The 15,690-nt window shown below is 44.8% G+C and overlaps 2 protein-coding genes across 5 annotated transcripts; both read right to left on the reverse strand.

Moving 5' to 3' along the window:
- Window positions 1-2,789: 2,789 nt before the first annotated feature.
- On the reverse strand, window positions 2,790-6,270 carry LOC105456610 (bone morphogenetic protein 2-like). 2 transcript variants are annotated; one of them, XM_011700796.1, is made up of 5 exons: window positions 5,758-6,270; window positions 5,314-5,470; window positions 5,058-5,206; window positions 4,822-4,923; window positions 2,790-4,641 (listed from the first exon to the last, which is right to left on the reverse strand). In XM_011700796.1, the coding sequence occupies exons 1-5, from the start codon at window positions 5,974-5,976 to the stop codon at window positions 3,631-3,633; spliced, it is 1,638 nt and encodes a 545-aa protein (XP_011699098.1). In that variant the 5' UTR covers window positions 5,977-6,270; the 3' UTR covers window positions 2,790-3,630. The 2 variants fall into 2 exon arrangements, with proteins under 2 accessions (XP_011699098.1, XP_011699097.1); XM_011700795.1 differs by having other exon boundaries at window positions 5,302-5,470.
- Window positions 6,271-7,518: 1,248 nt separating this feature from the next.
- Window positions 7,519-13,450, reverse strand: LOC105456609. Of its 3 annotated transcripts, none has more exons than XM_011700794.1 (8): window positions 13,016-13,450; window positions 12,607-12,690; window positions 11,153-11,256; window positions 8,805-9,018; window positions 8,499-8,552; window positions 8,313-8,404; window positions 7,935-8,089; window positions 7,519-7,774 (listed from the first exon to the last, which is right to left on the reverse strand). In XM_011700794.1, exons 1-8 carry the CDS (start codon window positions 13,092-13,094, stop codon window positions 7,717-7,719), a joined length of 840 nt encoding a protein of 279 aa, XP_011699096.1. In that variant the 5' UTR covers window positions 13,095-13,450; the 3' UTR covers window positions 7,519-7,716. The 3 variants fall into 3 exon arrangements, with proteins under 3 accessions (XP_011699096.1, XP_011699095.1, XP_011699094.1); XM_011700793.1 differs by having other exon boundaries at window positions 8,280-8,404; XM_011700792.1 differs by having other exon boundaries at window positions 8,262-8,404.
- Window positions 13,451-15,690: the final 2,240 nt, after the last annotated feature.

A 15,690-nucleotide genomic window follows, 5' to 3' on the forward strand; every position in this document is an offset into this window, starting at 1 on the left:
GGGGGGGGAAGAGAGAACGAGATAGCCTAGCCTGACAGCCCCGGATGGTGACCCACCGGAACACCACCGTGTCGTCGTTGGGCGCTATGACGTACGGCCGGCCTGCATTAACCCTTAATTACGGCGACGTGGAGTCGCCGGGACTCCACTGCCACTTATTTCGCAATTTTGTTTCATTTAGGTTTTTCCTTCCCCCCCTCCCCCCCGCCTTAAAAAAAGAAACAGATAAAATCTGATTCCGCGTACAATTAATGGTGAAACGTAGAAAGAGAATGCAAGTGAAGTTTCGCATCGCAAATGGAAGTAATTCTTTTCCTTTCCCCTTTTTCTATGCCTATAGAAGTAAGAGTATCGGTTTATCATTCTTCGGGCTTAGATTAGAGTTAATAAATTATCGAGATTCTCTTAGCACTTCCACGGAGTCTAAGCCAGCCTCTCTGTTTCTTCGCTTCTTGTTGATCTGCTTCTCCGTTGCGTTTCTTCAGGTGACTTCGTTTCTCATTAGCCCCGCCAGTCTACCAGCCCCGAAGTCTTTTCTCATTCTCCTCCGACCGCTTCTTCTCGCAGGATCCCATTAATTAAGTCTTGTAAAGATTTCGTAATCTAAACATTCCGATCTCGTAAACATTGATCACTCTCGCAAACCTGGCAACTCACGACTGTTTACGCCACATCAAACTTGCGGACCGCATGTGGTCTTCGATACCGTAAACATATTAAAATTCATCCATCGATGGAGAAAAAGAAGCTCGTTTAAAATTCGTATTCTTTGTTTAAAATGCGGCCGTAAAAAGACTCGAGTCTGACAGATTAATGTCCATTTCTGCCAATATAGATGAATTTTTTAATTTTTTTTTATTCTAAAAACTAGGAAAACTACAGAATGTAAATTCAATCGGAATTAAAGTAATTTAATTGTTAAGTAATCTAATTGACAGAAGTGGACATAAGTATTTAACATTTTACCACGGATAGGAAAGTTTCAAGATTTCTTTCGAAAACATAAAGTACGATAACGAATTTTCTAACATCATTATTATCCTCTTCATTATTGTTGCATTCAAATCTTTCAGAAATCACGTGGAAACGCTGCCACAATTTTTTTCTGTAATGAAGCCTCTTGCGTACGTGCGTGCTCGCGTGTATCTCGCACGTGTGCTCGCGCGAGCGCGCGTATTACGATCGAGGATCCAAATACAACGGATGGAATGCAGCGGAACGCGTTCCGGTTATTTTTAGCCGGACCGATTCGAAAATACACCCACCGCGGATTAAATATAGCTCGGGGATGCATGGGTGTGTTACACGCGGAATGCAGCGCGGCGGCACGCGGGCGATCTCGCGTGTCGCGCGGAACGATATGCAAATTCGCGCGTCGCGCGCCCGCTTGCACCGAGGCGAGACGCGAGCACCGGGGATCGGTGTCAGATGATAGAAATTCGTATTGCGATATATAGATCCCTGGCAGACATTTCCTTGGAGAGAATACCGAGACGATTATTTGTCGCAATTTTTCGTTTCATTTAGCTCTTTAACTCCGTCAACGAAAAATTGAAATTTCTAAATATTTGTATTAAATTATAAATTATTCTTTCCCTCAAATCGATTATATAATATTTATCGTAATAATCATATACGCACAATGTAAAATATGTCACGTTCAGAGAAAATTATGAGAAAAAATTGCAATTATACATATTTTTTTAATGTATATTTTTTTCATCGTGTATTACACTGCGACAATCTACCATGATTTTTATTAAATCATGGTAGATTTTTTTTCTCTTTAGGATTGAGACGAATGAAATATATCACGGAGTTTGTGCTTCCACGTGTCTTTACAGAAATGAGGGGTGGAGTGGATGAATATATAAAATTAGAAGACTGAATAATGAGACCCCCCGTTACGCTGGCACGTGTGCTAAAAACGAAGGAGGTCACGGTTTACGCGAGAGGCGGGGGGAACGAAAACAAGCCAGGGAACGAAGTGACGTTTCATCGAGCAAATATGCCGCGTGATCGTCCCTAATTTCATTCAATCCTGCGAAATTGGGCGATTTCACCGCGCGAGACATTTATTCAATCGAGATCGCGGCGTCTTATTTTACTCAATCTTGTAGGGTCGCGGAAGCGGCCGATTACGACGTAGTATAAAACTCCCGTGTCGATTTACCGTTGCCGGAATACTGGAACTGAAAGGTCTTCCTCGCGAATATTTCACAAAAATGAAATCGCATTTTCCCATATTTTTTCCTTACTTTTCTACAACGCCACGTACTTGAATGATTTCGTCAATGTTTCCCATTTATTGGTTGTATAATAAGCAGAAAAATCCGGTTATAAGAGAGTAAAACATCATCAGTATTTTATATCGAGTGTTTAAGTAGGAAGTACATACAAACAAGCGAAGTTGTCGCGCGAAGTCGACGACGATACGATCGAGCGAAGCCCGACAATAGCGATCTTTCGCATTCCGCGGCTGCAATCCCGGCGGCGCGGCGCCGTGCGCGTCGTCGACGGTCGCCGTTGCTGTCAGCTGGCTTGTCCCTGTAAATTCCTCGTCCGAGCAATTTCGCTCCCAACGAAAACGAGCCGAAGAGGCTCTCTCCATGTCTCGAGGAGGACGCACTTCGATCAGACAGTAAAAAGACGGCAACGCCGAGTTCGTATCCCGCGGGATTAAATATCCGATCGCATGTTGTAGCCGCTGTAGACTTCTCCTTTTAGGGGATTCTTGTCGCCTGCGAGGGAGGGATCGGTGGAGTTTGCGGCAATAATTCGAGTCACAATGTTGCTTGAGTATCATTTATTGTTTTTTTTGTTTTCGCTTGGCTATCAATAAATTCGGCGAGCTGCGTCGCCGTTTATATATGTACACTGGGCGGCTGGACATCGTCCGTCTCATCCTACGTTTACGGTTATAGCAATAATTTAACGGCGCTACGACTTAACAGTACACTAATGATATACGTCGGTAATCATATATATGCGTTAATTCTATACGTGATACTACGCGCGCACTTGGGAATGTTCTTATGTACAAAAGTAGTTACGTACCTATATATGGCGGGGCCGATTGCAGGATCGTTGTTACGTTAAAACCTCCGGAAATAAACGCAGTCAAAAGAATTCTCCGTTAATCAATTGAAATCCGTAATTATGAGAAACGTGAGTTAGTAAGGAAGATCAGGCCGCTATTGCCCTGAACCCTTCAACGATCAAACAATCGAACGGGAGAAATTAAACGCTGTCAGTCATTAGCCTGGCTATTTACAATTTGAGAACGCGTTATCCTGCGATCTTTCAACCGCAAGCAAAAACGAGCTAACGATCAAGTTGTTATTATATATGTGTCAATGGAAATATTAATCTTGTCCATTACAATTCGTACGAATAATCGTTATTTCTATATCAATAATTTCGTCATAATCTTCTTCGTCGCAACAAAAAAGGATTAATCGATCACGAATCAGACTTTAAAGATCCAGACCTACTGAGATTTCTCTATTTACCTCCCTGTGTCCATCTCTCCAATTCTTTTGATATCACCGCTTTTCTTCGACGCGATGTCTGATCGCGGCCGATGCCGCGTCTCTTCGGAATCGCGTCTCGCGACCAGGTCTCCCTCTCCTAACGACATCCGCAACGGTCCGCGATCATGTCCTCGTACATCTTGAGCACGACGTTCTCGTTGTCGTCGTAGAAGAGGATGCTGGTGCTGAGCAGCTTGGTCGGCACGCAGCACGGCCTCTCGACGTCCTTGGCCTGCATCTTGTGCACGATCGCCTGTATCGTCGCGTGATTCGTCGGCTGCTGGTCCTGGCTGAGGGGCGGCTCGCACACGCCCTTGCACTGGTACGCGGAGTAGCCGGCCGGCGCGATTATCGAGGACGACAGCCCGATGTCGCGGAAGTCCACGTAGAGCTCGTGCCTCGCGCACTCGGTCGCGTTCCCCCGCGGATGCTGCTCCGGATTCTGATCGCTCGCCGATCGCGCCGGTCGACGACGCCGTCCCAGCCTCTTGCGAAGCCTCGTTCTCTCGTAGATGTCCGACGACGAGAGGATTTGCGTGATCCGCAAGCCGTGAGTCTTCGACACGATACCACCGCGTCCCCGGGAGGCTGTTGCGTCGCGACGACGGCGCCTCGTCGCTTCTAAAGGCTCACCGTAACGGGAAGCTTTGTCCTGATCCTCCTTTCCCTCCTCGCGTCCTCTCTTTTGCCGCCGGAAAAATTCCGGCTCGTGCCTATTTACCAACGGAACCTCCTCGAGCTGACCGTCGCCTCTTCGTTGCCTTTTACGCCTCCTGTATGACTCGGCGCCGTCGTAGTCGTTCTCCAAATCGATCTTCTCGCTCTCCACGTCCTTCTCGTACGCGGGACTCTTTCCACGGTTCCTCCCATCGTCGTCTTGATTTCCGTACGCGTAATATCGCGGCGCGGCTACCGATCGTCCGCTGGACCGATCGCTACCGTCGTCGTCGAAGAGCACCAGTATCGGCTGCTTGCTGTGGTGATAGTCGTTTCGACGGGAGAATTCCACCGATATCTCGTCCTCGAATGGATCCTGAGCCGTCACCAGGAGGCCCAGATTTGGCTCACCGCTCATCCATCCCAGGACAGCTTGCTTCACATTGAATATCTGTACACACAAACGTTACACTGTTGAAATATCTAATGCGATATATTAAGCGTATTTAGTCAAGCAGCTGACGACGAATTGCTGAATGTCTTTAAATTTTATTGAATGAAAATGTGTGAAATTGACACTTTCGATTTTTAATCGATTTAACCTTTCATGATACGAATAATTTGCGTTTACCTGCCAACCGGAAGCGTGCGCGCCAACGTAACGAACGTTCAGCAATCTGTGGAGATCCGGCACGTCGAGGCTGCGATCGTCCAGGACCTGGTACACCCTTATCTGCTCACATATCGAGATTTGTATTAATACGTATTAACGCGACAGTAATTCTGACCGTCCGCGTCATCTAATTCTCGTGCATTCAATAAAGATTAACACGCTGATCGGCGACGCTGATCGTGCCAGGCACTTACCAGATAATAAGGCGACGCGGACGTCATCAGCAGACGTGCGTTTCTCGATGGCATTTTCCTCCGGTAGAGATGCAGCTCGGCCTCCAGCACCGACTCGTTCATTTCCAGCCCCGAGACGTTGAAGAAGTAGAAATGCGATAGGGAAGGATCTACGAGAAATCGCGAACAACATGTAAAAACGTTACAAGTCGCAACTTCTCGCGCTTGATAACGAATTCCGCGAGTGTTTCGTGATTATACTGACTGAAGGAATTACCCCTCTCGACGAAGCTGCGCACGACCCTGGCGTTGTAGGGATTCCGGCCTCGCGTGACCCCGCTGGGATCGGCGATGGTGTTGTAGAGCTCCATCATGAATTGCGGCGGTACCTTGCGATGGGCCAGATTCTCGTTCTGACTCCGAATACCGAGGATCTGCAATGCATTCGTCACTTTACCGTTAGTGCGAAGTTTAAGAATTCGTCGGTCGGAAGACGACAAATCGCTAACCCGAATCGGATTCGCGTAGAATTTTCAGATATCTGAGCTACGCGGAAATTGTGTCCGCGAGGTTTTAAAATCCCATGTTTTTACGAGCAATTTTGAAATCGATGTTGGCGATCCTCGTTTTGACTCCCGATACGTTCGCATCTGTCGCATTCTATCCGGTAAATGCCACGATCGGAGAACGTTTATACGCGATGCGAGATTATCGTTGTCACCTCTTGTATTTTCTGGAGCACCTCCTCTCGTCGGGGCGCAAGGTTTTCATCCGCTGGTTGGACGAAGGGCCACGACGATTCTCCGAGTTCCTGCTCGACGTCGTCCATGTCCTCGATCCGGTGGTCCGACTTCGGGTACGCGTTAACGTCGCACAGAGACGTCAGTGAGAGCAGCAGCAGCACTAGGAAGCGGCACGGCGCGCTTCCCGTCATCGCCATCGTGAATCTGCGTATGTCGCGAGGAGAAAGAGAAGAGAGGTCCACCCGTGATTCCGCCGTCGAGTTCCGTTTCCTCGATCGCTTCACAATCCCGAGAAATCGCGATTCTCTCCGCGAAAATCTCTCGGCACTGTCACTGGTCGTCGCCGTCGAGCATCGACGGCTTACTGTCTCATTGCGATCGGGAAGGATAACGAGCCCTGTCAGCCTTTATCAGCGCGAAAATGGAAAAGAGGAAGAGAGAGAAAAAATACCACGCACGAACGATTTTGTCGAACGGGATGCTAAGTGGCATATGGGAGGTCTTGGCCGCGAGGAGTCACCTTTATGCTACTCCAGGAGTTGCCTCCCCCGCAACTCGCTCGCCCCCCCGGCGGCATTGGCTCTCTTCTCGCTTCTCCCTCGCCCTCGTTGTCGTCGGACGGGGGACTCCGCGGTGCGATCTTCGCGCTTCAGCAATGTTTGCTTCCACCAATATTCTTTGGCCCTTTAACCCACTGGCGGACTCGCTCGTAAAAATACGCAAATCGAATTTGTTTGCGCGTTCGTTCGCGTATAAGTTGTATAAAAAATATCCTCGAGAAAGTAAAATGTTATTATTTCGGGTGGAAAATGGTCCTTTCTCTTGCATCCGAAAGTGCCCTGTCGAGAAGCGAAATATTTACCTAACGGCGAAAGATAGTCTCACGAAGAAGTTTATGCGAACTTTTCAAATTCGACAAAATATCTTTTTCAGGAAAAATAAATGGTAATTCATCTGATTAAGATTCGTAAGGGGGACTTACGAATCATTTCTTTTTTTTGCGATGACTGATTAACCGGTCGAGATCGATGAAAGAAGCGAGACTTTAAAAAGGCCGAGAGATACGAGGTCGCGCTCCAGCGATGACACTGCGTGGCTATTAAAAACAGCGAGCGCTTCCTAAATTCCGCGGATTCGTAAGTGCCGAGTTATGTGTGTTTGTCACGCGGCGATATTTAGGCAGATTTGACGTCGACGATTTATTTATCCCTCTCTGACAAGAGAGAGAGAGAGAGATCACTCGCCGATTATTTATTTCCGATGAAATTTTTCTTGTCCGCCGACTTTATTTTCGTATGGTTTTTTTTTCTAATTCAAGGCCTTACCCGCGATCGTGGAAAGAACCGTTCATGTTGCATTGTCAGTCAATAATCGCGTTATGCAAAATACCGCACTCCGTTATCGATAAACGTCCGCCCACGTGACGCGGACCGACGACAACGTAGCGCGATATTTGCCAATTGTTGAGCGCGGTAAGAACTATACTTACCGAGAAATCTCTAATTTTGGCGCGTGATTGGCTCTATTGTAGTCGACAGTTTCTCGTGGGTGCAGCGTCCCGCTGAAATCAAGGGTAATCAGGCGCCGGGGGTGGACGATTGCCGTTTTAATGCAAACATGTAAAAGAATCGCTTCGTCGAACTCGCTTCTCTTCATAAAAGCTTCATTACTATGATACAAATGCGTCCAGATTAGCAATAGAAAGATACAACGGGCGGGAAGAAAGGGTACCTATCTTGTTCGTAAAAACATCGTGGATTTTTATTTTGTCACGTGGATTTGTACATGATGTACCTAGGAACATGAGTGTACGGAAAATGTGTGTAGCATCTTGTCCTTCTCTCTCTTCGCCTCTCTATCTTTGCTTTCTTTCTGTCTCTTTTTCACGTTTTCCATTCGAACGTGAGGACCACTCGCGGCGAAATAATAATTTCAGTCTAGACGCAGGCACACTGAGTGATTTGAATTATTTCCCTCTTCGCTCCTCGTCGGGTTCTGAAACATTGATCGTGTTTTACACATCTATTATTCTTGTCCTTGAGTCGGAAAGATATTTGATCGGAAATTAAATTTTCTCATTCTTTAGAAATTAAAATATACGATATAATAATGGCTAGGTCTCGCAAATTGAAGTAATCGTGGAAAATGATTCTACCTGTACTCGTGCACTTTAAATCTGGCCGGTGTGCAAGTGTGCTGCTTCGAGTACAGGCCGGCTAGGCACCTGGACGGCTCCTTTTTGTCCCGCAGAAGACACGTCTCCGTCTCGTTCCCCGGACACGTTCCGACGCATTGACCGACGTTTATTTGCTGTCAAAAATAGCAGACAAAAATTGATATCGCTGGCATAAGGAGGGCCGAAGGGAATGTCTTTAACAAAATTCAAGCAAAAAAAAAACCACAAAACGATATATATATATGCCAAATTGATATGTAAGCCTTCTTTTGAATTCCTTTTTAATGATTAGCGAATACTTCATACTCGGACCACGGGCCTCACGTCGGTCGTGTTTGTGCCTTCTTTGATCGTCACCTCGCTATAATCCAGCACAGTTTCCATGTGGTCCATCCGATAACAATGACCGGCGCAGCCGCACTTCTCGACTACTTGGTAAATCTCGTCACCTTGAAAATAACATGAACTTCAATGCGTATGAACTTATAAATGACTCAGACTCTTTCAGAATTTTAATCCCGCGTTTATCCAACGTTTACATACCATTTGGTCCTTTGGCGCTAATTGTATTATTCCGGACCGGTTTGCAACCCAGATCTTGAAAGGCGCAAGAAAAACATTAATTTTCAATTTTACAAAAATTACATGAAACTAAATGAGATTGATGAAGAGAAAATAGCACAAAATATTGTAAGAATCAGGATATTTGAAATAAATGTCGTTGAAGAGACGACGAGCGTATAGATAATCACGGCTCGTATTTCTTTTATCCAGCCGTGATTTTCTTTGCGCGGCTGATCAATCGGTCGCCTTTAGTTCGCGACTCGGAGAGTTCTTACGAGATTGCACCTTTGCCGCAATGACCGACGCAAACTCCGACGTCCACGACTGCCTGGTGCGGCGTGCCGGAATGTACTTGGTGGATGTAGGATTCCCGTCTGCAGGACGACTCCGACGAACAGTCGCAGGCATCTATAGTCTCGATTACGCGAACACCCTGCAACGTAGACACTCGCTCCAGCTTGGCGGCCCTCGCGCGACAATGGGAGTCCGTTGAACATTTCTGAAAGGCAGGCAGAAACGTGAACAATCACCATAAAAGAGAGAAAGCCCTACATGTGTATTTGGCGTGCAAATTAATCCTCGAATTTTCTTTGATGAATTTTGTAAAAGAGTAGCAGAAGAATGATTCAAATTCATTTTAAATTGTTGAACGTTGTTGAAAGACAATTTTAAAGTCTCCAAAAATAATCTGGAAGAAAAAAAAAGAAGAGATTTGATCGACTCGGTGTTGAAAGGAATATCATCGAATAAAAAATAAATGGTCTTAAAGATCTTCTCTTCACGCATTCAGAAGTTAACGCGCGCCGCAACTAATCAAGCTAGCTTGTCCCAACGTTTTTATAGTGTAAAAAAAAAATTGGCTCTCGGCTGTTTTACGATATGGCTCTAAAGATACGCTCGCGCCTGCTACTAAGGATCATATCAGTCGTATCAGTCGTTTCAATAAATCTCCCTCCCCTGCCCCTCGCTCCTGAAGATGGACGGCGATCGCCGTCATCCATCCAGCGGGATCCAGCGGGCGCATAATTCCGGGATTTAGTGGCTGGACACTCCGGCGCCGCGGAGAGGATCGGTGACCGCGGGCACCGATCCGACCTTCGAAGGACGCCCAAACACATATCGCCCTGGTCGCCTCGCGTGTAACACCTCCACCTCGTCGCGATCCCCTTTCCCCGATGTTCCGTCCGCGGTCCAGCCTCAACGCGCCATCGTGGCGCGTGCAGCGCGGCTGCTGTAAAAGACCGTATCTCTGCGGCCACCGCGACCGATCGGATGATTGCGTCACGTAACGAAAATAGCCCTCCTCCGACCGGCCCAAAGATCCGGAATATCCAGGAAGATGTATCGAAAAGGACGAGCGTTTGCAAAAGGAATCTACGTTACGTAGGGTGGGGTTCCCTTCGCCCCCATCCGAAGGTAAGTCGAGACAAAGTTCGACGACGAAGTCATTCGTAATCGTCGGATGGGGCTATTTATACCGCGCGTGGCCGGACACACGTGGAGATATTCGAATTTTCTGCGATACGATAGAATATCGACAGTCAATAGCTTCAGAGATAATTTTTCTAAACGGTAAATGCGGGCAAATGTGAGGCTGGGGAATTGTAAATATGTGAGAGATCGTAGATATCCCGTTAGATAATAATGAAGATAATAAATGAATCTAAAAAGGAATTATACATGAACTATAATGAAACGTCCGTAATTCAAATGAATTTTGTAACTTTCTTTTTCAAAGATACAAGACTGGGTATGTGTATATAAGTTTATTGAAATATTGATTCATTAATTCACCCTACGGTAATAATAGCAGTTCCTTTCGTTTGAGGCTTGGGCGGAAAATAACCGTTGAGGGATTAATGAAATCTACGTGTAAACGAAGGTAGCTATCGCAAAATTATCGTACAAGAATAATTCAGTCGGATATTATTTCGCAGTAAAAATCGTGAAGATCGCGCGCGTAGTCCGGCGTGGCCGCATTCCAATTCGCGGATTGGTCGATCCCGCGCCTCATAAATCTGCACACGACATTCCTTCATGTCTTTTTTCGCCCTTCGCATAGCTCTCGGATGCATGAGAAGACCCGTCGAGGGAGTCACCATGTCTCCTCGACAAAATATTTCAGCGAGCTACGATAAGCTACTGCAATAATTTTTCTTTCAAATACTCTGTTCGCTATCTTGCTTATTGTTAGTGTCGCATTTCTCTCTTTTCATATTTTTGAAATAACATACGTATTATAAGAAAGTCTCTTAACACGGATTGATTGATAATGAATTCGCATTATAATATCGATGATGTTAAGATTAAAAAAAATAGTACAAGTTTATCCGATTAGTCAATGTATTATGCAATTTGTCTTTCTCGATAGTATCGGTGATCAAACGTTGAACCCCGGACTCGAGTGTTTTTCAGTCGGAACCTACGTAATCCATGACTCACGTTTCCAAGACGGACGCAAATTGGAGGTATAAAAATGACGTGGAGCCAAACGTATAAACGTGGAGATCGCGATTCCGCATTGTCGAATGCGGAATCTGATTACATCGATGTAAAATATGTCTTATTATCTATTACTGTCTTCTTTCACATGATCGAAGCGAGGGGAAAAAGAGCCTCGTATGAGGATTTACCTGCACCGCTGGTCGGCTCGCATCCCCGGGATCGTCGGACACTTGTCGCGGGCATAATTTCCGGCAGTGTCCGGCGTCGATTTGGATAACTTCCCCGGATGTTCCTAAACAAAGATCAGATCCGTATTACGCGCGGTGTTTCTGTTGCAGCATATAAGACGTGATAAACAGCCGGTGTGCATATAAGTTCGATCAGGTATACTTTTAGAAAATAACACGCAGGTTTATCAATCGAAAAATTAAAGAAAAAGAAAGAAAGAGAGAAAAAAAAGAGGCGCCGGAACGAAGCCTAAGAAGGGGTGGCGCCTATAGGGGAGGGCGACCGAATCGCGGTGTGTACAACTCTGCTATTTTTGCACGCGAACGCGTGGGACTTGGAATGCGGGAGTATTTGTCATCGGCGCCGTGAGGAGGAAGATTCCTGCGCGATTTATCGCGTTATGTTACGAATAAAAATATGAGCCGAGACTCGACAGAGGAAAGTGCGTCGTTCGAAGTAAGCGAATCAGGGGGAGGAAGGGGGGGAGGGATGACGGGGACAGAAACCGTTCGGCGGGAGGCGTGTAGAGTGTTTTAATTGAAATATTAACTTACGGTCACCGCCGTTCAATTGAAGCCAATAGATCGACGAGAGAATCCGACGCGGGCGACGCGCGCGACGCGAAATTTCGGCCCGAATAAGGCCAGAAGAACGAAAGTATTAATTTATCCCAACAGTTGCACACGCGAATGTTCGATCGTATTACTCATCATTTTCCTCCGAGTAAATGCTGTACAAATTATAAAGATTATAGAGATTTCACAAAGACATATATTCTTTCTTCAAAATTTATTAATTTGATTAATTTATAAATTTTCTAATTTATATTTAGCTATATTGTTAATTTATGCAGACCTATAGATTATGTAAAACTGCTATAGTATATCTTTTTCACGTTGTGGAAGGCAGTTTTTTAAATTTTCTTTTATATATTTTACGCTGCGTCTATTTAGTTGAGCGATGGAAATCTATTCGATTGAGATTGTTTTGGGGCAGAAGGGAACCACGAGAGAAGGGGAATATTTCTATGTAATAAGGATTACAATACACTTTCAAGATGTTTTTTTAAATCGGAGAAATTCAACACTTTGCGATATTTTTTATATAAAACGCCGCACCTGTTCGCGACATACAAACACATTATGACCGGATGTTCCGTTTTTTTTGCCCTATATATATATATTCATTGATTAAGCACGGGATACCAATTCGCCGTGTTGTACACGCGAAGGAGATCGTACTCTTCTAATTATGAATCGCTCATTAATAGGCGCATACCTCTTCACGTTTCCTCCATGAACGTTGCATTTTCTTTCCTCTCTCTTTTTCTTTTTTTTAAATATACATTAGATTGCAGATATCTAGAGTTAAAAGCAGAAATTATTAAGAAATATTCGATATTTTAGACGCTCACCGTATCCGACGTCGATCATCTTCTCGTGTCGGGCGCAGCACGTGTGCTGTCGCGGTTCCTCGTTCCCCGACTCCTCGCAGAAAGCTAAAAGTAACAAAAATCGCGAAGCGATTACGAGTGGAATTTAAAAAAATTTGTGAATTTAGACGTTCGTCAAACGATGCGGCATTAATGGAGCGTACTCAGATATTTCTCATACGTCTTTTATATCATTATTGGAGAGCATTCGGAAAATACATGAGAAATTTCGTAAAAAAGGCGAAAATACAGGAAGCTTGTTCTTTTATAATTTTATAATTTTGAACGTATTATATGGAATCTGATGTGTATCATGCTTCGTGCGGTTTGACGAAAGGCGGATGAGAGGAAAGCAGATCGGGGCAGAAACGGGAGGGTTAATCGACGTTACCTAATCGCAAATTAACCACGCAAACTATGGCGAAACCGGTGAGGACGGTCCACCGTCCCCTCGTGCTTTGTACGCGCATATCGGTACCGATTACCGAGCGGACGACAAACGGATGCGAGCGAGCGAGCGAGCGAGCGATTCGCGCAGGAACGTTCACCGATCAAAAAAGGAGAGACCGATCGCACCGTCGCGATCTTTCTCTCTCTCTCTCTCTCTCTCTCTCTCTCTCTCTCTCTCTCACGATCGTGTCGCAAATCCCCGGATCACCAGAGAACGACTCCGAAGCATCCGGACGCGCGATACCGCTGCTGACTGCTGACGAAGAGTACGCGGCGAAGGGTTACGCGAGGGCCGGTTGGCAGATCGGTATCGAAGGAAGATCGATCGCGTATCGGGTGGCTCGTGCCGCTGCCCACGCGGCTTGCGATCTGCGGGAAGACTGGCCGTCTGCCGTGGCCGGCTGGGAGACGTCCGGCTGACAGCGGCGGATCTCTATTAATCTCGTTTGGTGGACGGGGTCCGCCTCGTGACGGATCGTCCATCACGGTCGGTCTCTCGCCGACCGGCCACTGTCGACGGTCGCTCGATTTTACACTCGTGAGCGTACATTCCGATTGGCCGTCCCGGGTACTTTTTCCACCCCTTCGGAGAAGACGAGCATAAGGAAGAACTTCAGTGAATCTCGCGACGAAACAAACTTGAGCCGTAGTCAATATTTGTCGGGACTTTTTGTTTTTTTCTTTCTCGTCGTTCTATATATTTATAGCAGCCGATCGGAAGTTTGGTCAACTGGGAGAGATCTTGTTACTTTTTACCCCCCGAGAGAGTTCAGTGTTTATTACTATAGACGGTTTAGCTGCACCGAGCGGTCGTCGCTTTGATTAGGGGGCTAATCAGAGTCCCCAACTTCGAGAAGCTCGGCCGAAGTTTGTAGTGTCTTATTAAGACACTCTTCCTGTCGCTAATTTTATCCTCGCAGCCGAATTGATGCCCTCAAACCTTTCTATTCCGAATTAATATGGAAACATTTATCGATTACAATAATGTTGTCATTACAAAATTTATTGCCTTCCATTATCGGTACGATTTAAAGCAGTATATGAGGATTTTTAAAAATTAGAAATACCTGTCTCAGATTAGAACAAAATATCTAATCAATATTATTTCATGCAACATTTCATAAAAGATAATCTCTCGTTTTTCTGATAGAATCTTTTGTGACTCTTCCTTCTCGTTTCTTTAACGATATTTTCGTTGCTGAAATCAGCAACCAAGACAGAAGGGAGGGACGGCTACAGGAGAAAAAGGGACAGAAAAAAAGGACTATCCATCCCTCCTGCTTTTTACCGCGAAGGGAGGGGATTCATTCGTCCGGTTGCAGCATCATCGCAACTGATTACACCGGGAGATCTCTCGCCCTTCTTCCCTGCCCTCCACGCTCGTTAACATCCCCGTTACCGTCGGGATCGTTGAGAGATTCGCGCGAGAGGTCATTATCATTATCTATAAATTACCGCGCGCGCGCGAATCTCAATTTCGCTCGCCGCAACCCGCGGGGGAGAGGGGGAGGGGGAGGAGAGAGGGACATTACCCGACGGAGCGCCCAGTGGCGTACGCGGAGGGTTGATGCGAAGCGGACGAAAGGGAGAGAGAACGCGAGACCTTATCGTGAATTCGCTAAGGAAAATATACCGGAGATGTATAGGCAGTTAAAAAATACATAGATAAAAGGTACATTGTCGTCGCTTTTTTTTTTAACGAAGCACTGGTTACATTGAAAAGCACTCCGAGTAAATGCACTCTTTTTTTATTGCGGTGAAATAATTTCTTGTATTATCCATGATGTTCAATATAAAAAATAAATATTTTTTTGCCTCTAATAATCATCGCAACAAATTGGAATAACAATTGCTTTCGTAATATTTTTAAATAAATATATTTGTAATATATACCTATATATTTTTTTTTTATTAGAATTTTTTTTTATTAGAAATGAAATTACGATAAGTCGAGATATAACGAAAGTTTGGAATTACGATGATTATTAAAAGTTATCGAAACATAATATTTCAACATATATATTTCTGAATTTCGGTATCTTGATATATATTACCTCATTTTCAAAACAAGAAAAGTTCATTTATTCAGGAGAATAAATTATACTCGTTTGCTACTTGTTGTTTGCCAACCTTGACAAAATAACTAATATATTTTTCTGCGTGAATTTGTCAAAATACAAATTATTCTACAATTTTAAAAAATTTTTCTATTAAGAACCATTAAAATAATTATATGTAAGAAAATAGTCAGGAACAATGCCTTCGAATTTCTCTCCTTTATTTCCTATGACCTTGTACAGGATAATCCAGCTTTAAACTGGATAATAATCTGGACTGATAATCCAGACTTTAAAAATGTAAAAAAAAGGTGTGGCAAAAAATTTCCAACAATTTTCGATTTTAATCGATTTTTGTATTTACATAAATATTTATACATTTTCTGAATATACATACATGATTCTTATATCCACTGTCCGTTTCAGGAATCGAATGCAATTAATGCACAAATTCAACAAAAAAGCACAGTAATCGGTAGTCGCAACCAAAGAGGTTAATACTTATACTCGCAACGGAACGCAGCCTCTATGTTTAATGTAGAATAGCAAGTCGTAATCA

The sequence above is a fragment of the Wasmannia auropunctata genome, unplaced genomic scaffold (genome assembly GCF_000956235.1).
Source record: "Wasmannia auropunctata unplaced genomic scaffold, wasmannia.A_1.0 LD335630.1, whole genome shotgun sequence".
In the NCBI taxonomy this organism is placed as follows: Eukaryota; Metazoa; Arthropoda; class Insecta; order Hymenoptera; family Formicidae; genus Wasmannia; species Wasmannia auropunctata.